This window comes from Bidens hawaiensis, unplaced genomic scaffold (assembly GCF_021521415.1).
Source record: "Bidens hawaiensis isolate Kalapana, Puna unplaced genomic scaffold, B.hawaiensis_p1.1 tig00035523_1, whole genome shotgun sequence".
NCBI lineage: Eukaryota > Viridiplantae > Streptophyta > Magnoliopsida > Asterales > Asteraceae > Bidens > Bidens hawaiensis.
In genome coordinates this window covers 20,561-44,570 of record NW_027496184.1, presented here as the reverse complement: position 1 = coordinate 44,570, position 24,010 = coordinate 20,561, and the positions used below count along the sequence as shown (strand labels likewise).

The window sequence follows — 24,010 nt, the reverse complement described above, 5'->3', positions numbered from 1 at the left end:
ATAGCATGTGTGACTTATGCCACAACTTTTTTTTTTTTGGTTTATATATAGGAGTCCTACTAAGGAACTCCAGATTAACCGTGGTCATAGGTAGGATGATCCTATGTCGCTTATTTTGTTCAATGAAGTTGGTGTGACAAAAACAGTGAGTTATGTTGTTTTCATAGTTCTTCACTTAGAGTTGATATTATTGTATTGAACAGGATAGACACTATATATTCGGGAGAAATTGTATTATTTGTGTTTTTAGTGTGAGAATTGTACATATATTTATAGCTTTAATAAGTTGGAAAAATCATTGTAATCACATAGTAAATGTGTACATGAAATAAATAGTATATGCAACACCATAATGAACCCTTTGTATTAATCTTTCTCATATAATCTTTCCAACATTCAAGCACACAATTGGCCTAATATACATTTTCTAATTTCAATTTTCAAGATTTCATCAATTGACTTCCGGAAGCTGAATCATACTTTTGTAAAGGTATGTAGTGAGTACAAAATTAATGGTGTGGGCTATGATTAAAGATGACGAGTGTGTTTTTGAAGTCTAAACTTAGTGGGCTCAATGTGGGCCACACTATGCCACTAATACAAAGTCAACTTCCAGAAGTCAACATGGCGCAGTATGAGAAACATAGTACCCGTCTGTTCATTTAACGTGGTTCAATCTGGCTCAATCGGGTTACCATCACTCCTTGCTTTATCCATTAATAAATTGATTATTCAAGGATTTGGTCAATTGTGGATCCACAACAATGATGCATCTTCTAACCATTCATAGTATTATAAGTACCCAACCAACCACACTTCTTAACTTAAACTCTTAAACTATTTTCTTTCTTCTAAGTTAACTAGAAGATGAGTTCAAACAAGTTGAGTTGCAACGAAGAACCATGTGTCGATGACTATGTCGATTGGAGAGACCGGCCATGCAAGCCCAACAAACACGGTGGCATGCGCGCTGCTCTTGCCATCCTCGGTACATAACTATATATATTAATATTCTCTTGATCAAGAACTTTGATATCATATGAATTAATCTTGTACAATGCTTTTACTTAAACAGGTCTTCAAGCATTTGAGATGATGGCTATTGCTGCGGTCGGAAACAATCTCATCACATATGTTTTCAATGAGATGCATTTCCCTTTATCTAAGTCTGCTAACGTTGTCACCAACTTTGTGGGCACTGTTTTTCTTCTTTCGCTTCTTGGAGGCTTCCTTTCTGACTCGTACCTTGGAGGCTATCGTACCATGTTGCTTTTCGGCTTCGTTGAGTTCTCTGTAAGTCAACTTGTTTCTTTTTTATAAATTAATGACAGAAATACGTCGTTCAAAAATATATTTTGTGTGTATTGAATAAATGAAAAGTAGATCATTTTTGTACAAAGAGATTACGATGAAAATAATAATAATACTAAGCAACTAATGAAAAGTAACTTAAAATAATAAAAATAATTATAATATATTGTTATAATATAGATAATAAACTTGATAGAATAATAATGGTTTTGTTTTGGTAGGGATTTATATTGCTATCTATACAAGCCCATCTGCCTCAAATGAGACCACCAAAATGTGATATGGTGTCTAGTGCTAGCGCATGCGAAGAAGCGCATGGGCTAAAGGAGTTCGTATTCTTCACAGCGGTCTATCTGGTGGCTCTAGGAAGTGGTTGTTTAAAACCGAACATAATCTCTCTTGCAGCTGACCAGTTCCGGAAAAAAGAGTCCAAAAAGCTATCAACTTACTTCAATTGCGCCTATTTTGCTTTCTGCGTCGGTGAACTCATCGCACTAACGGTTCTGGTGTGGCTGCAAACACATTCTGGGATGGATATAGGGTTCGGTGTTTCGAGTGCAGCCATGGCTGTTGGATTAATATGCTTGCTCTTTGGAACTCCATTTTATAGAAACAAGCCTACTAGTGGAAGTATATTCACTCCAATTGCTCAAGTAATTAAAACATAATATCTTATATTCTGTATTTACTTCACCTCGGCTTTCTAGTTTCTACGTACGTGTATTTTATCGACAATTGTCACGTCTATTTCAGGTTTTTGTCGCTGCAATCACGAAGAGAAAGCAAGTTTGTCCTAGCTTAGAGATGCTTCATGGAAGCCAAAGTGCCATTGTCTTACACCATAATGTCTCCACTCAGTCACATGGCGGTAGCAGCCTCCTCCATACCGATAAGTTCAGGTCATTTTCATGTAACTTATGGATCGATTTCACTTATGGATCAAACTTGCAAAAACCAACTTACTATGCTAACAAAACTAGTAGAAATGTATTTTGAAAATTTTGCAACTAACTACTTTAGGGCGACGATGATGCCCATTTTCCTAATAGTAATTTATGCGTAAGTCACGTAAGTGGTAAGCTTTGAATCCCCTCTAGTAGAGGTCGTTTCATGTTCGAATGTTGTTCCCACTGGTTTCTTTACCACCTGATAGTATATAATTTATGTGTGAGTAATTTTATTATGTTAACGGTTATGACATACGAGTTATAAGTTTGTTTTGTGTTTCAACTTCATACAGGTTCTTGGACAAAGCATGCATTAAGATTCAAGACGATACTCGTAGCAACGAAAGCCCATGGAGGTTATGCACCGTGTCACAAGTTGAACAAGTGAAGATACTCCTTTCGGTGGTTCCTATTTTCGCCTGCACCATCATCTTCAACACCATATTAGCACAACTCCAAACATTCTCCGTTCAACAAGGCAGTTCCATGAACACTAAACTCACCACAAACTTCCAAATCCCACCGGCTTCTCTACAATCCATTCCTTACATTATGCTAGTATTCCTAGTCCCCTTATACGAGACCACTTTTGTCCCCATGGCACGCAAAATCACAGGGCGCGAGTCAGGGATCTCTCCATTGCAACGAGTCGGCATTGGTCTCTTCATTGCAACATTCTCCATGGTTTCAGCTGCAATAGTTGAGAACAAAAGAAGAACTATGGCTTTAAGAGATCCTAAAGACATCATATCAATCTTTTGGATTGCACCGCAGTTTCTTGTGTTCGGGGTTTCTGAGATGTTCACTGCGGTTGGGTTAATTGAATTCTTCTATAAACAATCAGTAGAAGGCATGCAATCTTTCTTGACAGCAATGACATATTGCTCGTATTCATTCGGGTTCTATTTAAGTTCTCTTTTGGTGTCCCTAGTGAACAAGGTCACTTCTAGGTCCGGTCATGGCGGATGGCTTAGCGATAACAACCTTAACAACGACAGACTAGACCTTTTCTACTGGTTGTTAGCCGGTCTAAGTTTCATAAACTTCTTCAACTACCTTTTCTGGTCAAGGTGGTATTGTTACAACCCGTCGTTGGTGGGCCGCCAAGTCAGCCCTAGCGGCGCTAAGGATTCAAGATCCTCAATGAACGACATTGAAATGGGCTAACAACATCATCATGGCTTGAAAATAACAAGTTTTCATTCAGTCTATGCATTATTATAAATACTATTAGTGAAAGATTTAAAAAAAAAGTTTAATTTGCTAGATATGATTATTGTGATAAGTGATCACCAAAAGAGCACCAAGTGCACCATTTTAGGGGATTTGACTTTATTAGTATTGGGTTGTATGTGTATGTGTTTGACTTTGAATATGTAAGGGTCCATCATGAAAGCTTTAGCTGCCTCTGATTTGCAATATATAAGAAGATGTTAGGTATAAAACCATCAACTAATATGCTTTAGTGATATTACTATACAGATTAAAATGGATGTTGTCTCCAAATTTGCTTTCATTACCTTTGTACATGTTATAATATATTTTCTATTTTGGGTGGAATCAACACATATGTTAGTGGTTGTTTGGTGGGGTTCAGCTGTCCCATATACTTTTTTCTATGGTCATGTTCATTATTTATGCGTTATTGATGCATGCATTTATATAACATCTCTCTTTTTTGTTTTCATATATGTTGTACACAATTTTGCTAAAATTGCATACAATTTTACTAACTTGTCATATATACAAAAAGTCTACAAGACAGTTAAGTTATAACTGTGTGTAAGCTAATATAAAGGATCATGAGAATTTAAGTATTTATAGCTAGACATTTGTAAGTGTATATAAAGATGCAACTTGTCTCACTTCAAATTATTAAAACATTCCTCACGCAAATTAAGCTCGAGTGCATAAATCTATATCCATATCATCTATTAAGTAAAATAATAGTTGTCACATGTCACTGTGACACTATCTAATCCATTATTCGTTCAACCCTTTACTCCAAGTGAAAAAAAAGCATGCACGTCTACTATTGACCCATACCCAATTTCATTCCGAGGTTCCTAACCCAACTTGAAAATCTAAGCCCTAATATCTTGTCATTCTCTTTCAACTGTGTAGTCCTCCGCACCATTATGAATACCGAAACCCGAATCCCTTTCCATTCTATCTCTACTGTGTAATCATTGGTGTTTCTCAACTATCTAATTTGCTACTAATTGATTACCTGTCTAGTTTTGTTCAATGCTCGCATACCTCGCATCTAGCTACATTCACCTATTTCAAAATTGACAAAGTATATATGTTTTATGTATCGGTGTTATTTGTATTATGTTTTGCAATCAATTTCATCATATTGTATTGTAAACCTTTAGAGATGTTCATTTATATACCCGAAGATGAAAAATATATTTGGTTATAGTATTTGTTTTGTTGTGTGTTTTAATTTAGACATAATACATGTTTATGAGGCAACTATCATTGATATTTCGGTGAGCTTCAGCTTGATGTTTTATTTTATGGCATATGAATTTTTATGTGTTTTGCTCAAATAAATGGAAGAAGAAGGAGTTGATTGTATGTATGGTAATTTGAAGTTCAAAGTACTTGAAAAATAGAAAAAAAAAATGGAAAAATATATTTATATTTTTTTCTTTTAAAAAACCTATTCTTCTTTTTTTTTTTTCAATTATAACTGAAAGACTCGTTCATTACCATACATAAATAAAAAAAATTAAAAGACTTTGTAAACTAATAACCAACTTATGGAATATTAAGTACTTCATAACAAGATTTCATAAACATCCAAAAGCCCATAATTGTATTGGCCGGATTCTATTTGATTACTCCATTATCCATTGTGCATCTTGGTGCTCTAAGTTTCATAAATTTCTTTAATTTTTTATATTTTTATTTTATACTAATAATAACTACGTATGTTTGGCATATGCCAAGATTTAATTGAAAAAACGGATTAATAGTTAGGGTAAACGATTAAAAGCATGACAAGTTTTCATTTAATGATACTAAGTAAAAGTCATTTTTTGAAAAGACCCCATAATTTGGTGAAACATGAAGGAAAAGATTTTTGTTGAGATAGAACTTTAAAAGAAAAAAGAAAAAAAACAGTTTGTACTAGAGTACTCTGTGTAAATATAATATATTCACAAATGTTTGATTTTTCATCTATGCTTTAGATTTTGGATAACAAAAAGTGATAGTGTCCCCCAATCATCTTCCTCTAAAAAGAATTAGGGTAAACTGTAAGACAAGACATGTTTTCATGTTCCTGAACTTTTTAGCGAATATTCTTTATTACTACCTTCTATGGTCCTCATGACAACAATTTCAGCTTGTGGGGGAAGTCTTTTTCCATTATATTATTACCATAAATTCTTTTTGTATAAGTATATTAAATATTCTTTAAAAGAAAATAAAATCTTTTAATAGAAATAGAATAAAAGATCGAGTGAGGTTCTATCTTATGAAGAGCAACTAGAAAACTTGAGTTGTGAGGTAAACCTATTGTTTAATGAACATTGTAAAAAACAATCATGTTAAAACATGGTATTTGAATGTTACAGTATGTTGCAAAATTACATACTCTTTTTTACTTGATTAAATATCACTTAATTTTCAATTTTTTTTTTTTTTTTTTTTTTTTTTTTTTTTTTTTGCAAATCACGTCTACATTGACACACACGTGTCTTACGGTCTTACCCATAAGCTTTTTTAGCTTATTTCTGGTTTTACATTTATCTTTAAAATATGATATCTTTATAAAATTTAAATACACTGTTGCGACATACTGATTTTGATTATGTTTTAATGTAAGGTTCGGTTAAACGAAGTTGCACGAGAAGCACTTATGTACATGTCATGAAAGTTGTATATATATTCGACATCAATTTTACCACGGTTCAACGCCCACTTAGAAGCACGGTGGGTTTGCATGGATGTTTTTATTTTATTTTATAAAGCTTTATGGAAGTTTCTTTTTGTTTTTGGCATTTTAGTTCGTCACAAAGTGCACTTGTTTAATACTGGTTAATGTTTGCATCCCTGTGATTTTTGGGTGGATGCACAATAAGTCCTCAGGAAAAATAAAGAATTAGTTGAGTCTCTGAGGTTATAAAAATGAATTATTTGAGTCCCAATATTACTTAACTTTGTTAGTTTGTGGGATAGATTTGACATTCCACCTCTATATATACATGGTCATTCTAAGTCCAATAACTTTCATAACTAGTCAACTTGAGTCCATGTGGTTTCAAAACTACTTTTTTAATAAAAATAAACGATTCTTTTTATTAAACAAAAATAAAGAACGAACCTTTTTTTAAAACAAAATAAACGAACTAGACTACTTTTTTAACAAATATAAACGAACATAACTACTTTTCTAAATAAACGAGTCATACTACTTGTTTTTAACAAAAATAAATGTACCAAACTATGTTTTTAACAAAAATAAACGAACCAAACTTTTTTTCCACAAAATATGTGTACCGAACTACACTTTTAAAAAAATGAACCGAACTTTTTTCACAAAAATATACTGATGTGCTAAAAGTAGTCAAATATTTATTAACTAAAAATAAACTAATCTAGACACTAAGTAATAATTCTAGACTCTTAAACTTAACTTAAACTACTAACCGGCAAGTGTACCGGTCGACTCTAGTACAACTAAGTAAGTCCAGATATCGAACCCATGAGACTCTTTAAATTACGAAACTAGCTAATTAAACTTGACTAAAGACACGACTATTAATAATAATGTTTGAGGGGGTTTTTAAACTAAATCTACATAAACTAAAACAAAACCTAATTAATTAAATAATAATAAAACGTAATCATTACTTAAAACCTAATAATTTAATAATAGAGACTTAACCTTAATTGAATTATAATAATAAACTATTAAAACACTTAGATTAATTCAGATGATAAAAGCAACTACCTAGTCTAGAATCTTCTAAGTTACGGCAATCAATTAACTGGGAAACTTAAGTTATGGAACTGGGATCGTGAAAAAGACCATTGACAGAAAACCCGAACGGGACCCTTGACCTTCAAGAAGACACCTATGGATTTCTAACAAGTTTTAAGACTCACCGGTTTTATGAATTATACTTCCTTACGGTTATTTAATAATTTATGTCTAAGTACATTTATGACGAAATCCTACCTTAGAGCAAAGAAATCAAAGATAGTTAAGAAGACTCAATTGACCTAATAGACTAAGCTGACAATCAAACCTAGACGGACTCCTTACGAAGAACTAAATCTAGCAATCCTGACAAACAAAGATCTATCAATAACCTATCACCTTACGGCTTTCTAGGATAGCGGCTCACTTTTATCTGTTTAATTGATTTTATTGTTTCTATGATTTTAATCGATATCAATCACAAACTAGTCAAGAACACACAGTAAATGACCTGACAAAACCCTATCCTATGAAATAATCAACAAGGGCAATGTGAAACAATAAATCCAAGTAAACACAACCAAGCAATCAAACACATCAATTAACTCAAACTTAACAATTTACTTAGAACATAAAATCCATAACTAACACAATCCAAACAAAATCAAACCGAACTAAGGTTCATCACAACCTAGGTAGTTTATGGAGTTTAGCCTAGCATCATAAAGTATAAATCAAACAAAACAAATAAAACTGAAAACATCAGGAAAATATAATGAACGAAAGATTAAAGGCGATAAAACCCGTAATCTACAAACGTGAACGTGTAACTCTTCACCAGCTGTTCTCTTGCCTTCAAAATCACCACGAAACTCAAAAGTATGCTCTCAAGAACTCCAAATTCGTCTGGTGGCTTCAGGGTATGTTCAGGTTTAAGTTAAAGATGTTTAAATACCCAAAACAAGACCCACAAGCGATAAAAAAACGAAATAAAAATCCTCCAGGCATCCCTAGGCGTTGCGCGACCAGGATGTGGGTACCTGGCCGCGCAACGCGGCGTGTCCCACCAAGAGGGCCGGCCAGACCGGCCCGGTCTGATCGGTTCTCTGTTCTGGTTCCTTCCTGACGTGTTCCGGATCTCCATTTTGGCTCTTTTTAACTCGTTTTTCGCCCTTTTTAACACGATCAACTTCCATTGCCTACGAAACATAAAAGTGTTAGTAGTATACAAATCTCGACTAAAAATGAACAAAAACTATTAAAATATTAAATAAACTATATGTGACATCTGCCCCGATCCGACCCGACCCAGGTACCCGTTTCCCTTATCCGATCTCTTTCTTTTATGATTTAATATTTATTTATACTCATATTTTACTTTTAATAATAATATATACTTTTCCTTCCCGCCTCTATCTCTCTCTTTCTTTCCGCCGTCCCGTCCCTCTCCTTCTCTCTTTCCGCATTCTTTTCCCTCTTGTCGCCGTCCCGCCCTTACGCCTTGTTTCCCTCTTTTTCTTCTAACTCTTTGCTTGTCCTTTGTTCCTTCCCGCCTAAGGTTGTCTGCGCAGCTCCACGCGCCAGACCCCTTACAAGGAATCCTGCGTGAAGACCACCTGTTTCAGCGATACGCGAGACGAACTCTTCTCGCAGCGCGCTAAGAATTGTAATTCTTCTCGCAGCGCGCTAAGAACGGTAGTTCTTCCCGCGACGCGCTAAGGATTGTAGTTCTTCTCGCAGCGCGCTAAGAATCGTAGTTCATCCCTCGACGCGCGAAGAATTATAGTTCTTCCCGCGGCGCGCTAGGAATTTTAGTTCCTCCCGCGGCGCGCTAAGAAATGTGATTCTTCCCGCGGCGCGCTTAGAAATGTAGTTCTTTCCGCGACGCGTTAAGGTTGTTCTGTCTGCCTTCGCGCTCGCGCTCTCTTGACCTTTTGTGTCTGCCTTCGCGCCTTAGCCTTCTCGCGCTGAATCCTTCGAGTTTTCTTCTGTTTAAATCTAGCCGTTTGCTTTTGTGTTGTCTTATCTTTTGAGCTGTTGACCTAATCTGCTTTATGTCTGAAAAGTTACTTTCGGCGCAGCATGCGCACCAACCCCATTGGTTGACAGATAAAGTGACTGACATTATCTTTTGAGATCTGCTTTTGCCATGCTTGACCTGTACCTTTATCTGACCCGCCCATGCTTTTTACTGTTCCCTCAGCTTTATCTTGCCCCCTGCAGCTGCCATATCTTTTGATATCTTTTACTTGCTTTTTGATATCTTTTGCTTGATCCTGTTAAAGATCCTTTCCCCTTTTCTAGGGATTATGTCTCCTAAGGTTTCTCTATAAATAATAGTATTATTTTTCCTAACACTACACACACAAAACACTTAATCTCTCCTGTTCTCTTGCCCCTTGCTCTCTCTGCCGTCTTCCTCTCTGCCTCCGTCTTCCTCCCTGTTCTGCCCTGCTTTTTCGGTAATATATATATTATATATAATAATTTACTTATTAATTATGCTAACTTATAATCAAGACTTAAAACCAATCATTAAAACAATAATCTTATTTATAGGTTAACTTGTGCTTGTTTAAAGTTGGTTCTTGCTTTATCTTACACCGCATCGTTTATCAAGTGAGTAATCTCGTACCTAATCCCTTTTTGCTTTTAAATGTTTTGGGATGTTCATGTGTTCATACAAACTTAGAGTCTTAAACTTGTTTATGAACTTTAGTCGCGCAGTATCCCATGTGTTGAGGACGTTTACTTGGCTGTTTATTTGTATGTGTGTATCATTAACCGCTTTGTTCGGCCTATTCCGAAGTTTTCATGGATCCATTAGATGAACACGGGAGACCTATCGTTTACGGTTTTCTTTGTTTACACTTGCACAGATGTTTTCTCGTTTTTGTGCTCAATTGGGAGCACGGATTGAACTATGAACTATGAGCTATGATCTATCTAGGCTTGATCACAATCTGATTGCACCCTTGTTAAACACCAGACATACACGTGTTGCGCGCAGATTTATTGTTATCTATGTACTGTATTAAACTTGATTTCTCACCAACACGCAAGTGTTTGACGTTTTATTTTAACACATGTTCAGGTTTGCTGTAGCTACATTTGGAGCTTGTGGACACGTAGGACGTTTTTACTTTTGACCTAGATTAAAATGTAACAAGACAAGTTATTATTGTTCGAATATTTTGTCTTATAATATATTGATTTATGTTGATTTATGTTATCTTGTGTTTACCCTGCGCGTGCGCGAATGAATGTATTTATTAAATATTGACACCCAATAGTGTCACGAGTAATGAAACAATATGTGGCGCCCCGATGTATAATCCGCCTTTGGTCGGGGTGTTACAGATTGGTATCAGAGCTCGTTGACTTTAGGATAGGTGGTTAGACGTAACGGCCTAGAATACCTAAGAGTCCCTTCTCGCGCATAAGAGAAATCTCATGTTTGCGCGCTTATTGTTAATTACTCGTTATTTATGAATATGCTCGCGCTTGCGCAGTATATGATTTTATGTTTTATTTCGCGATATTTCGATTTTTGTTGAATTTCGATTTTTATTGATTTTTCTTACATATTCGTTTGTTGGGTTTGAAAATCCGAAAAGTCATGGTGATACATGAATAGTTGATTTTCAATTTCCATTTACGATTATGTTCTGAGGTTGGAGACTTGAAAAGTCATGGTGATACATGAATTGTCACTCTCCAATACTCATTTTCTTGTATATTTTATATTGAAGATTGAAAAGTCATGGTGATACATGAATCGTCAATCTCCAATACTCGTTTGCTCGTATATTTTAAATTGGGAATTCGGAAAGTCATGGTGATACATGAATTGTCGATTCTTGATTCGAATTTGTTACCTTTATTAAGTCTGCATTTAGGGTCATTTATTTTACTTTAACTTTTGATAATATCTAACCCTGCGAAACCAAGCTTTATAAAGTTATACTTTGCGATAAAACCAAGATATTAACTAAAATTAAAACTTTTATAGAATGCCTCCGCTATCTCGCCGATTTCAGAGAAGAGAAGCCTCGCGCATGCGTAGACAGCAACGTTCCCAGGAAATGGCCGCCGCAATAGCCCAAGCTTTGAGCCAAAACAATACCAACACCTCCAGTTACAACATTAAGTCCTTTAACGCGGGTAACCCTCCAAAGTTCACAGGTCTTGAAGGAGCCACCGTGATGCTCCAGTGGCTTGAGAAAATAGAAAACACTTTCCTCCACACCCAATGCCCCTCAGACAGACGAACCCTATATGCTTCCAGTGTCCTGGTATCTAGAGCGCTTACATGGTGGAATGGAGTAGCTCATGCGCGTGGCGCAGAAGCTGCTTCTAGCATGCCCTGGGAGGAATTCAAAGAAATTCTGACGCGAGAATTCTGCCCTCCCAACGAAGTTAAGCGCCTGGAGGCAGAATTCTGGAACTTGAAGCAATACAGCGGTGAAGCGCGCGAGTACGCGACGCGCTTCCACGAGCTAAGCTTACTGGTCCCTCACCTTGTTACCCCTTCCCGCCGAGCCATAGAGAAATTCCTTGGGGGTCTCCCCATGGAAATTCAAGATTCTGTATGGGCCAGAAACCCAGTTACCCTCTCTGACGCCATTGAGTTGGCCGCTGTGCTCAGCGACAACCATGTCAGAGCAGGAACCCTGTTCCTGCGGGGAGCTGAGAAAACCAAACCCACCAAGACTGCCCCTGAACCAACAGAAACCAAACCTGAACCCTCAAACCGTAACAACCTCAAGCGCAGGCGCAAGGCCTATGCGCTTACCAACCCGCCCATTGCCCAGCAACCCATTTACCAACCCCCAGTTTATGCGCCTAACCCTCTGTCAGCCTACCCAACACCTCCTGTAGTCCACAACTATGCCTTAACCAATCCAGCACTCCCTGCCCCGCCTCCTAAGAAACCTTACACAGGAAATCAACCCTTTTGCCCAACCTGTAGACTTCACCACCCAACCCAAACCCCGTGTCGACAATGTAACCGATGTGGCCGCGTTGGTCACTCTGCCGAATACTGTAGAGTCCCTCTCGCCAACCCAATTGCGCCAACACCACCAGTCTACCCGCAGAATCCACAACCAACCTACCAAAACCCACGACCCAGATCGTGCTTTAACTGCGGTGATCCCAGTCATTTCCGGAACGCGTGCCCGAGACTACAAGTGCAGATCACACAAGCGAATCCGGTGAACCAAATTTCGAACCAAGTGGCGCGTGGCCGAGCTTTTAACATAACCGCGCACCAAGCGCAAGCGAATAATGACGTAGTTAATGGTACATTTTTGCTTAACGGATTTTATGCTTCTGTACTTTTTGATACTGGCGCCGATCGAAGTTTTATCTCTCGCGCCTTCGAGCAGAAGCTTGCGCGACCACGCAACGATTTAAAAGAAGATTTTTCAGTTGAATTGGCTAACGGTGAAACTGTTTTAATTAACTCGGTGATTAAAGATTGCACGCTTAACCTTAACGAAAACGATTTTCTAATCGACCTCATCCCCATGCCTCTTGGGAGCTTTGATGTTATTATTGGTATGGATTGGCTTTCGCATAATCGCGCCGAAGTTATTTGTGCCAAGAAGTTGATTCGCATTCCTCGAGAAAATGGTGATCTTCACATCTACGGCGAAAAACCCTCCAGTGGTCTTAAGCTTATGTCTTGCGCCGAAGCCCAAAGACTCATGCGAAAAAGGTGTATTGCATTTTTAGCCCATGTGGTTAAACCCGATGAAGGAAAGAAGAAGCTTCGCGATATCCCTGTTGTGCGTGATTTTCCTGAAGTTTTTCCTGATGATCTTCCTGGTATCCCTCCCGCTCGTGAAGTCGAGTTTCGTGTTGATCTTGTCCCTGGTGCTTCCCCCGTAGCTAAATCTCCTTACCGTCTTGCACCCGCTGAGATGCAAGAATTGGCCAGCCAACTTCAAGAGTTGACTGCTAAAGGATTCATTCGCCCTAGCTCTTCGCCCTGGGGTGCTCCGGTGTTGTTCGTTAAAAAGAAAGATGGATCGTTTCGCATGTGTATTGATTACCGCGAGTTGAACAAACTCACCATTAAAAACCGGTATCCTTTACCGCGTATTGACGATCTCTTTGATCAACTCCAAGGTGCCTCTTGTTTCTCCAAGATTGATCTCCGCTCTGGCTATCACCAGTTGCGCATCCGCGATGAAGATGTTCCGAAGACTACTTTTCGAACTCGCTATGGCCATTTTGAATTCTTGGTCATGTCCTTCGGTCTAACCAACGCACCCGCCGTTTTCATGGATCTAATGAATCGGGTGTGTAGGCCCTTCCTGGATAAATTCGTGATCGTGTTTATCGATGATGTTCTGGTGTATTCTAAGACCAAGGCCGAGCATGAGCAACATCTCCGATTGGTGTTGCAAAAGCTTAGAGCCGAGCAGCTCTTTGCCAAGCTTTCCAAGTGTGAATTCTGGTCTGATGAAGTACAGTTTCTTGGTCATGTTGTAAACAAGATGGGTATTCATGTCGACCCATCCAAAATTGAAGCAATCAAGAACTGGATTACGCCATCCTCTCCTTCTGAGATCCGTTCCTTTCTGGGCTTAGCTGGTTACTACCGGCGATTCATTTCGAACTTCTCAAAGATCGCACTGCCTTTAACAGCTCTAACGCACAAAGGTAAACCGTATATTTGGGGCTCGAAGCAAGAAGAAGCCTTTCTATCGCTCAAGCGTTTGTTGTGTGAAGCTCCTGTTCTTGCGCTACCTGAGGGTAATGATGATTTTGTCGTGTACTGCGATGCCTCCAACCAAGGTCTCGGTTGTGTTCTTATGCAACGAGGCAAGGTTATCGCTTACGCATCAAGGCAACTCAAGGTTCACGAAAAGAATTATACAACACACGATCTCGAACTTGGTGCAGTTGTTTTTGCCTTGAAGATCTGGAGACACTACCTTTATGGTACTAAGTGTATCCTTTACACTGACCATAAAAGCCTTCAGCATATCTTTGATCAAAAGGAACTTAACATGAGGCAACGCCGATGGAACGAACTCATCAGCGATTACGATTGTGAGATCCGGTATCATCCTGGTAAGGCTAATGTGGTAGCCGATGCGCTCAGCCGAAAACCCTGCCAGCTTAACTGTATCTTGCCGCGCACCCAGCTTCACTTCGCGCCGATTCAAAGCAACCTTGAATCGCGTATTCGTGACGCGCAGCGCGCATCCATCAGTAATGGTAACCTTCGCGCCGAGTTAGCGTGTGGCGCGGAAGCACTCTTTGTCCCTAATCTGAGTGGAATTCTCTGCTATCTCAATCGCATCTGGATTCCCTTTGATGAGAATCTTCGCGCTGATATCCTGTGTGAAGCGCATAAATCTCGGTATTCTATTCATCCTGGCGCTGATAAGATGTACAAGGATTTGCGCATAACTTATTGGTGGCCCGGTATGAAGAAGGATATTGCTGTGTTCGTAGCTAAATGTCTGACTTGTTCTAAAGTGAAAGCTGAACACCAACGCCCATCTGGTTTGCTCGAACAACCAGAAATTCCTACGTGGAAATGGGAATGTGTAGCGATGGACTTTATTACCAAGTTACCTTTGACAGCAAGCGAACATGATAGCATTTGGGTAATAGTGGATCGATTGACTAAGTCTGCTCACTTTCTGCCCATTCGTGAAAACTACCGTGTTGAGCAACTCGCGCAGCTTTATGTCAAGGAAATTGTCTGCCGCCATGGTACTCCTTTGAGCATCATATCCGATCGCGATGGCCGTTTTATATCCCGCTTTTGGAAATCTCTCCAATCTGCGCTAGGAACTCGCTTGGACATGAGTACGGCATATCATCCTCAGACTGACGGTCAGTCTGAGCGAACTATTCAAACTCTTGAGGATATGCTCCGATCTTGTGTTCTTGATTTTGGAGGTAATTGGGATTCGCACCTGCCTTTGATCGAGTTCTCTTATAATAACAACTATCATTCCAGTATCGGTATGGCCCCATTTGAAGCACTTTACGGTCGTAAGTGCCGCTCTCCGATCTGTTGGAGCGAAGTGGGTGAAACTCAAATCACAGGACCCGAACTTGTTCAAGAGACAACCGATAAAATCGCCAAGATCCGTGATCATCTGCTGACTGCCAGAAGCCGACAGAAGAGTTACGCAGATCGTAGGCGAAAGCCTCTCGAATTTCAAGTTGGTGATCTTGTTCTCCTCAAAGTGTCGCCTTGGAAAGGTGTTGTCCGCTTTGGGAAGAAGGGTAAGCTTGCTCCTCGTTATGTTGGTCCATTCAAGATTCTCGCGCGAGTGGGAAAAGTTGCCTACAGACTTGACCTGCCGCCCGCGCTCAGTAATGTGCATCCAACGTTCCATGTATCCAATCTCAAGAAGTGTTTAACTAACGAGAACCTTCACATTCCACTTGATGAAGTTCAAGTTGATGAATCTATGCATTTCGTTGAGAAGCCTGTTGAGATTATGGATCGCGAGGTAAAGCAAACCAAGCGCAGTCGTATCCCTATCGTGAAAGTTCGCTGGGAGTCCAAGCGCGGAGCCGAGTTTACATGGGAAAGGGAAGATCAAATGAAGATCAAGTACCCGCACCTGTTCTCTGCGCAACCTACTTCGAGATAAATTTCGGGACGAAATTTCTTAAAGTAGGGGAGACTGTGACATCTGCCCCGATCCGACCCGACCCAGGTACCCGTTTCCCTTATCCGATCTCTTTCTTTTATGATTTAATATTTATTTATACTCATATTTTACTTTTAATAATAATATATACTTTTCCTTCCCGCCTCTATCTCTCTTTTTCTTTCCGCCGTCCCGTCCCTCTCCTTCTCTCTTTCCGCCTTCTTTTCCCTCTTGTCGCCGTCCCGCCCTTACGCCTTGTTTCCCTCTTTTTCTTCTAACTATTTGCTTGTCCTTTGTTCCTTCCCGCCTAAGGTTGTCTGCGCAGCTCCACGCGCCAGACCCCTTACAAGGAATCCTGCGTGAAGACCACCTGTTTCAGCGATACGCGAGACGAACTCTTCTCGCAGCGCGCTAAGAACGGTAGTTCTTCCCGCGACGCGCTAAGGATTGTAGTTCTTCTCGCAGCGCGCTAAGAATCGTAGTTCATCCCTCGACGCGCGAAGAATTATAGTTCTTCCCGCGGCGCGCTAGGAATTTTAGTTCCTCCCGCGGCGCGCTAAGAAATGTGATTCTTCCCGCGGCGCGCTTAGAAATGTAGTTCTTTCCGCGACGCGTTAAGGTTGTTCTGTCTGCCTTCGCGCTCGCGCTCTCTTGACCTTTTGTGTCTGCCTTCGCACCTTAGCCTTCTCGCGCTGAATCCTTCGAGTTTTCTTCTGTTTAAATCTAGCCGTTTGCTTTTGTGTTGTCTTATCTTTTGAGCTGTTGACCTAATCTGCTTTATGTCTGAAAAGTTACTTTCGGCGCAGCATGCGCACCAACCCCATTGGTTGACAGATAAAGTGACTGACATTATCTTTTGAGATCTGCTTTTGCCATGCTTGACCTGTACCTTTATCTGACCCGCCCATGCTTTTTACTGTTCCCTCAGCTTTATCTTGCCCCCTGCAGCTGCCATATCTTTTGATATCTTTTACTTGCTTTTTGATATCTTTTGCTTGATCCTGTTAAAGATCCTTTCCCCTTTTCTAGGGATTATGTCTCCTAAGGTTTCTCTATAAATAATAGTATTATTTTTCCTAACACTACACACACAAAACACTTAATCTCTCCTGTTCTCTTGCCCCTTGCTCTCTCTGCCGTCTTCCTCTCTGCCTCCGTCTTCCTCCCTGTTCTGCCCTGCTTTTTCGGTAATATATATATTATATATAATAATTTACTTATTAATTATGCTAACTTATAATCAAGACTTAAAACCAATCATTAAAACAATAATCTTATTTATAGGTTAACTTGTGCTTGTTTAAAGTTGGTTCTTGCTTTATCTTACACCGCATCGTTTATCAAGTGAGTAATCTCGTACCTAATCCCTTTTTGCTTTTAAATGTTTTGGGATGTTCATGTGTTCATACAAACTTAGAGTCTTAAACTTGTTTATGAACTTTAGTCGCGCAGTATCCCATGTGTTGAGGACGTTTACTTGGCTGTTTATTTGTATGTGTGTATCATTAACCGCTTTGTTCGGCCTATTCCGAAGTTTTCATGGATCCATTAGATGAACACGGGAGACCTATCGTTTACGGTTTTCTTTGTTTACACTTGCACAGATGTTTTCTCGTTTTTGTGCTCAATTGGGAGCACGGATTGAACTATGAACTATGAGCTATGATCTATCTAGGCTTGATCACAATCTGATTGCACCCTTGTTAAACACCAGACATACACGTGTTGCCCGCAGATTTATTGTTATCTATGTACTGTATTAAACTTGATTTCTCACCAACACGCAAGTGTTTGACATTTTATTTTAACACATGTTCAGGTTTGCTGTAGCTACATTTGGAGCTTGTGGACACGTAGGACGTTTTTACTTTTGACCTAGATTAAAATGTAACAAGACAAGTTATTATTGTTCGAATATTTTGTCTTATAATATATTGATTTATGTTGATTTATGTTATCTTGTGTTTACCCTGCGCGTGCGCGAATGAATGTATTTATTAAATATTGACACCCAATAGTGTCACGAGTAATGAAACAATATGTGGCGCCCCGATGTATAATCCGCCTTTGGTCGGGGTGTTACACTATACACGAGAAACATAAACATTTAGCATTATATCATATACGAATCGAACTACCTTTTTAATAAACTAAACCAGCCAAAAAGTAGTTTGGTACTTTCATTTTTGTTATAAAAAAAGTAGTTTCGTTTGTTTAGTTTTGTTTAAGAAGTGGTTCAATGCATTTATTTATGTTAAAAATAGTTTGGTTCTTTTATGTTTTAAAAAAAATAAGTTCGCTTCTGATATAATGCTAAACATATATGTTTCCCTTGTTTATTTTATTTAATATTTTAATTGTTTTTTTCGTTTTTAGTCAAGATTTGTATACTACTAACGTTTTTGTGTGTCGTAGGTTTCGGGATTTGATCGTGATTAAAAAGGGCGAAAAACGAGCTAAAACGAGCAGAAACGGAGATCCGGAACGCGTCAGGAAGAACCAGAACAGAGAACCGGTCAGACCGGGCCGGTCTGACCGCCCCCTTGGAAAAGCACACCGCGCCGCGCCTAGGGGAAAGGCAAAAAGCCCTTGGCGGGGCGCCTAGGCACTACTGATGGTTTTTAATTCGTTTTTGGTTATTGTCGGGCCTTGTTTTCGCTATTTAAACACCTTTAACTTAAACCTGACATAACCTGGAAGCCACCAGACGATTTTGGAGAGTTCTTGGAGCTATTTTACGAGTTTGTTGGTGATTTTGAAGGCACGAGAACAGCCGGTGAAGAGCTTTACGTTCAAGATCGAAGACTACGGGTTTTATCGCCTTTAATCTTTCGTTTCTCATTATTTCACCATGTTTTCAGTTTTATTTGCTTTGTTTGATTTAGACTATATAATGCTAGGCTAAACTTCATAAACTACCTAGGTCGTGATGAACCTTTGTTCGGTTTGATTTTGATTGGGATTTCTTTTCGTTATGGATTTTATGTTCTAAGTAAAGTGTTGAGTTTGAATTAATTGATACGCATGATTGCTTGGTTTTATTTACTTGGATTTATTGTTTCACATTACCTTTGGTGATTGTTTCATATGATAGGGTTTTGTTAGGTCATTTACTATGTGTTCTTGACTAGTTTATGATTGATATGCATTAAAATCATAGAAACAATAAAATCAATTAAATAGATAAAAGTGAGCTGCTAGCCTAGAAAACTGTAAGGTGATAGGTTATTGATAGATCTTTGTTGGTCATGATTGCTAGATTTAGTTCTTCGTAAGGAGTCCGTCTAGGTTTGATTTTCAGCTTAGTCTATTAAGTCAATTGAGTCTTCTTAACTATCTTTGATTTCCGCGCTGTAAGGTAGGATTTCGTCATAAAGATACTTATACATAAATTATTAAATAACCGTAAGGAAGTTTAATTTATAAAACTGGTGAGTCTCAAAACTTGTTAGAAATCCATAGGTGTCTTCTTGAAGGTCAAGGGTCCTGTTCGGGTTTTCTGTCAATGGTCTATTTAACGATCCCAGTTCCATAACATAAGTTTCCCATTTGATTGATTGTCGTGACATTGGGGATTCTAGCCTAGGTAGTTATTTTCATCATCTGAGTTAATCTAAGTGTTTTAATAGTTTATTGTATTTTATTTAATTAGGGTTAGGTTTAGTTAATTAATAATTAGTTTAAAACCCCCCTTCAAACATTATTATTAAATAGTCACGTCATGTAGTTGAGTCTAATTAGCTAGTATACGTAATTTATAGAGTCTCGTGGGTTCAATATCCGGACTTACTTAGCTGTACTAGAGTCGACCGGTACACTTGCCGGTTAGTAGTTTAAGTTAAGTTTAAGAGTCTAGAATTATTACTTAGTGTATAGATTAGCTTATTTTTAGTTAATAATTATTTGACTACTTCAAGCACATTAGCTTCGTTTATTTTTGTTAAAAAAATAGTTTGATTCATTTATTTTTGTTAAAAAAGTAGTTTGCTTTGTTTATTTTTTTTGAAAATAAAAGCTCGGTTAATTTATTTTTGCAAAAAAAAACTAGTTCCGCTCGTTTATTTTTGTTAAAAACGTAGTTCCGCCCGTTTATCTTTGTGTAAAAAATTTTGATTCGTTTATTTTTGTTAAACTATAAAGTTGAGTTCATTTATTTTTGGTTATTTATGGTTTGGTTGATTATGGCTTAATTGTTTATAGTTTGTTGGTTAATCTTTGAATTTAAAAGGATTTTTAATGAATGACTAAAATTGGGCAATCAGTTAAACCACATAGACTCATACAGATCATAAGAAAGGGTAAACTAGTAATTTCACCTTTTCCGTTGATGGTCAATTAGCGGCAAAAACTCAACTAGATCATTTTTTCTGGGTACTCATTGTGTCTCTGCCCTAAAACCACAGGGTCGCTAACAGTAATTTCACTATTTTTAATTTGTACTTCTTAGATTAAAAAGTTAAGTAATTTGTGGAGTTAATATCACGGATGTCCCCTTGTGGTTGCGGGATTTTTGGTATGCTCCCTATCTTTGAAAAATTACATGCATACTCCTCAACTATTTATAAAGCTTAACACAGGTGCTCCTTTAAGTGGATGAAAGCTAGTTTTTCTAGTTAAATATGTGTGAAATTACTTAACTACCTTTAGTATTAAAATAAAAAATTAACAAAAAAAAAAGCTAAGGTTTTTTTCACGGCAAGAAGCCTAAAGAGAAAAGCTCTTTCTAGTGGAAGAGGATGGGCAAGCACATTAAAGGGCTAGGTTTTTAGTAGTTCAGGGTTGCCGAGAGCCCCAGTATAAAACTTTTATCTTACTAGGCTAAGCCCCTACATATATAGTCAAGAGGATTGGGGCCTCGAAAAAAGTAAGGCTAGTCGATTTCCAAGATTTTAGTAGCTTAGGTAGGGTTTCTGGGATTGGAGTGGGTCTATTAGCATTTATTTTCGATATTTTAGAGGCGTATCAGAACGTTTTTTAGAGTTATTGCGTATTTTTTCTTATTATTATTATATTATCTTATAATAATGAATTATTACGTATACTATAAATATAAAAGTGATGGACAAACAAAAGAGGAGGGAAAATTGATTGAGTAAATAGAACTTATTCAATGAACTTTTAAAAAAATCTTATAATTATTAAGAACTCAACGGGACATTCTCCCTCAAATCAAACAAACAAAGAAGGGAATCCGTTGAGTTCTTACGCTTTCATGTATACAACTCAATTCATCCTATTACTACATGGATGAACCAAACCCTGAATATGAACCATAAAAGAAAACTCCTACTAAACCGATCACAAGAATACCAGCTACAGTACCTATTATTCAAAGAGGAATTCTTCCAGTAGTGTCAACCATTTCGTTACTTGTAATACACACGTACACCATTGCTTGTTAGTTGTTACTTCTGTTTTTTTAACTATCGTTACTTTATTACAATGTTTGATAACTTAAGTCATTTTATAAATATATCCACTCTCTAGCTCGGGACTGTTTTGGTCAATTTGAAAACCCTGCATAAAATCACAACCATAAAATATTTGCAAGTAAAAGATTATGTGATTAATGAAATGGTAAATCAACTTGTATGTTGTTTTGTGAATATGTTATGAGTATGTTTGCATGGTCTTGATTGTGTAATGAAGTTGTATGTTAGGATTGGTGCAGGGCCGGCCTAGGGGTGTGGCCGGGTAGTCGACGGCCACATGTCCGACACCCCGCTATACCTGAAAATTTTTCTAAAAAAAATATAGGTATTTTTATGAAAAAAAATATTATGTATAACTAATGTTTTAACATAATTTCATAACCACTAGCTTGGTCTAGTGACAAAGAGGTATGACTTCTAACCAAGAGGTTGTGGGTTTTAGTCTTAGTTGAGACATTTTTATGTTTATTTTTATACACAAGTTTTTTACACAACTCATTTCATAATAAGTCCACTTCAAATTAAATTGTTTAAACCAAAAAAAAAAAATTTCCTTTTACTTAAGACTCAAAATTTTTTTTCGTCTTTGACCCAAAATAAATTTCGTCTTTTCGGAGCCGGCACTGGATTGGTGTTTGTCGATAGTTGTTTGTTCGATGTTTAGGAAGATTTTATCGTTGTCGACATGTGCATGTGTAGCATTGGGTGTGCGGCGTGCCAAGTGGCCATTGGAAAGTGATCCACCTAGTAGCCCATGTTTATGTAGTTATGGGTTATGTCAGGTGATCTAGGAAACGGAAAGGGTTTATAAACGAATGATTTATAAGTGTTATGAATTAATAAAGTTTCTTTCTATATGAATTAAGTGTATGTATAGTAAATGGTAGGGGTTGGGTACTTGGGCTATATGGTATAGTGTGCTTCATTTAACCTGTGATTGTGAATGATTTGAAGTGCTAATGTGATAAGTTTACGTGCCTTATAAGAGGGGAGGGGGTGTAGGGCTGTTACTTTTATTCGAAACCCTAAAAAACCCGTACCCGAACCAGAACTAACCCGACTCGAAGAACCCGGACCCGAGAAAAGACTAACCCGAACCCGAACCGAAGTAATTCGGGTTGGTTCTCGGGTTTGATTTATAAGATTTGGGTCAACCCGAAAAACCCGAATAAACTTTTAGTTTTGAAATTAAATATAAATTTATGTATAATAGGCTAAGTCTTAGTCATTAAAGTTATCGGAATCTAGCTCTAATCGAATGTTGTCATTCTAACTATTATGGATCGATTGCTTATTATTAACTTATGAATTCCGATTATTACTAATAGCAACCATAATCGAACAACCAAATCACGTCCGATTGAATACGATTATGTTTCGAGTTAGTTTTTACTCTTCTTTTGAATTGTTTTATCAAGTTAGGTTAATTTATTATTTGATTATATGTGTTATAAGAAAAGAAGAATATTTTGTTTTAATTTTAGCATTATAGTTTTTAAAAACTTTTCGGTTTTGTTTTTTTTCTAGGATACACGAAACGCGATTAACCCAACCCGAAAAAAACCCGAACCCAAATTACCTGAAACCGAAAAACCCATGAGAGATGTGGGTCGGGTTTCGGGTCAAGATATAAAACGTTGAAACCCGAATAACCAAGACCCGAAAAACCCAAAACCCGAAAAACAAATCCGAAGAACACCCCTAAGGGGGTGGTTTCATTTCCATCACCCACCACACCAATTGTATGGTAACACCTCACCCCAACCAAATCCATCACTAGTGATAGAATTTAGTGGGGGTGGTGGTGTGGTGTGATGAGGGGTTTTTTTTTTTTTTTTGCAACTTAAAAATAAAAACAATATTTTACTAGAACATATTACAACTTATGAATTAGAATCAAAAAATAAAAGTTACAATAAACAGTCTACTCCTCGTCTGAATCCGGAAATTCCAAACCTAAAGAACCTATAACTTCAACTAGATCTCATCTCAACCGGTGGTGAATATTCTCATCCCGCGAGTCTAATTGCACATCCTCAGGAACGGGAACTTGAGTAGGAGGATCCGGTACCCAATCTAGAGAAATTGCACGCCCATCTTCTTTTATTAACATATAGTGTAATATGATGCATACATATACATAGCTAGAGATCATGGGTTTTTTCATTGCACTAACCGGTCGACTAAGTATGCAACATCTACCCTTTAAGACACCGAAAGCTCTCTCGACATCTTTTCTTGCCGATTCTTGCAACTTCTTGAACACTTTTTCATTGTCCTCGACAGGAAACGAAAAGGCTTTCACAAAAACAGACCATTGCGGGTAGATACCATCGACAAGATAGTAGCCACGTCTGTAATATCTCTCGTTGACAAAATACGGACAAGAAGGTGCCGTACCATCTGTTACGCTCTGAAACAACGGTGATGTGTAAAGAACAGTGATGTTGTTTGAGCCGGGAACACCAAAATAAGAATGCCAAATCAATAAATCATTTGACGCAACTGATTCAAGTGAGATGGTCGGTCGTGAAGTTCTCTGAAGTTCTCTGAGACATTTGTAAGTATTCATCGAATTGGTCGGGTGGGTTACCTGTCGCTAATTGACGGAATGGCGAATGTGCATTTTTGAAGCGTCATAAAACTTCGTTCGCCTCTCGCCGTCGTAAGATTCTTGAAACCATTCTTCGCTCGCTTCGACGTCGGCTACAATCTTTAAAATAAAGATTTCGGCAAATGAAATCGTTCCCT

At 38.0% G+C, this 24,010-nt stretch overlaps 1 protein-coding gene across 1 annotated transcript; it reads left to right on the top strand.

Moving 5' to 3' along the window:
• The first annotated feature begins 410 nt into the window (after nucleotides 1-410).
• On the top strand, nucleotides 411-3,735 carry LOC143587467 (protein NRT1/ PTR FAMILY 4.4-like). Its single transcript, XM_077068750.1, has 5 exons — nucleotides 411-988; nucleotides 1,076-1,293; nucleotides 1,533-1,964; nucleotides 2,065-2,210; nucleotides 2,552-3,735. Exons 1-5 carry the CDS (start codon nucleotides 868-870, stop codon nucleotides 3,423-3,425), a joined length of 1,791 nt encoding a protein of 596 aa, XP_076924865.1. The 5' UTR covers nucleotides 411-867; the 3' UTR covers nucleotides 3,426-3,735.
• Nucleotides 3,736-24,010: the final 20,275 nt, after the last annotated feature.

What these genes read in the sequence shown, in the direction of transcription:
- LOC143587467 (XM_077068750.1), top strand. Translation starts at nt 868, where the DNA reads ATGAGTTCAAACAAGTTGAGTTGCAACGAAGAACCATGTGTCGATGAC. An exon ending in CGCTGCTCTTGCCATCCTCG is followed by an intron (nt 989 to 1,075) that starts GTACATAACTAT and finishes TTACTTAAACAG; the next exon opens with GTCTTCAAGCATTTGAGATG. An exon ending in TATTCACTCCAATTGCTCAA is followed by an intron (nt 1,965 to 2,064) that starts GTAATTAAAACA and finishes CGTCTATTTCAG; the next exon opens with GTTTTTGTCGCTGCAATCAC.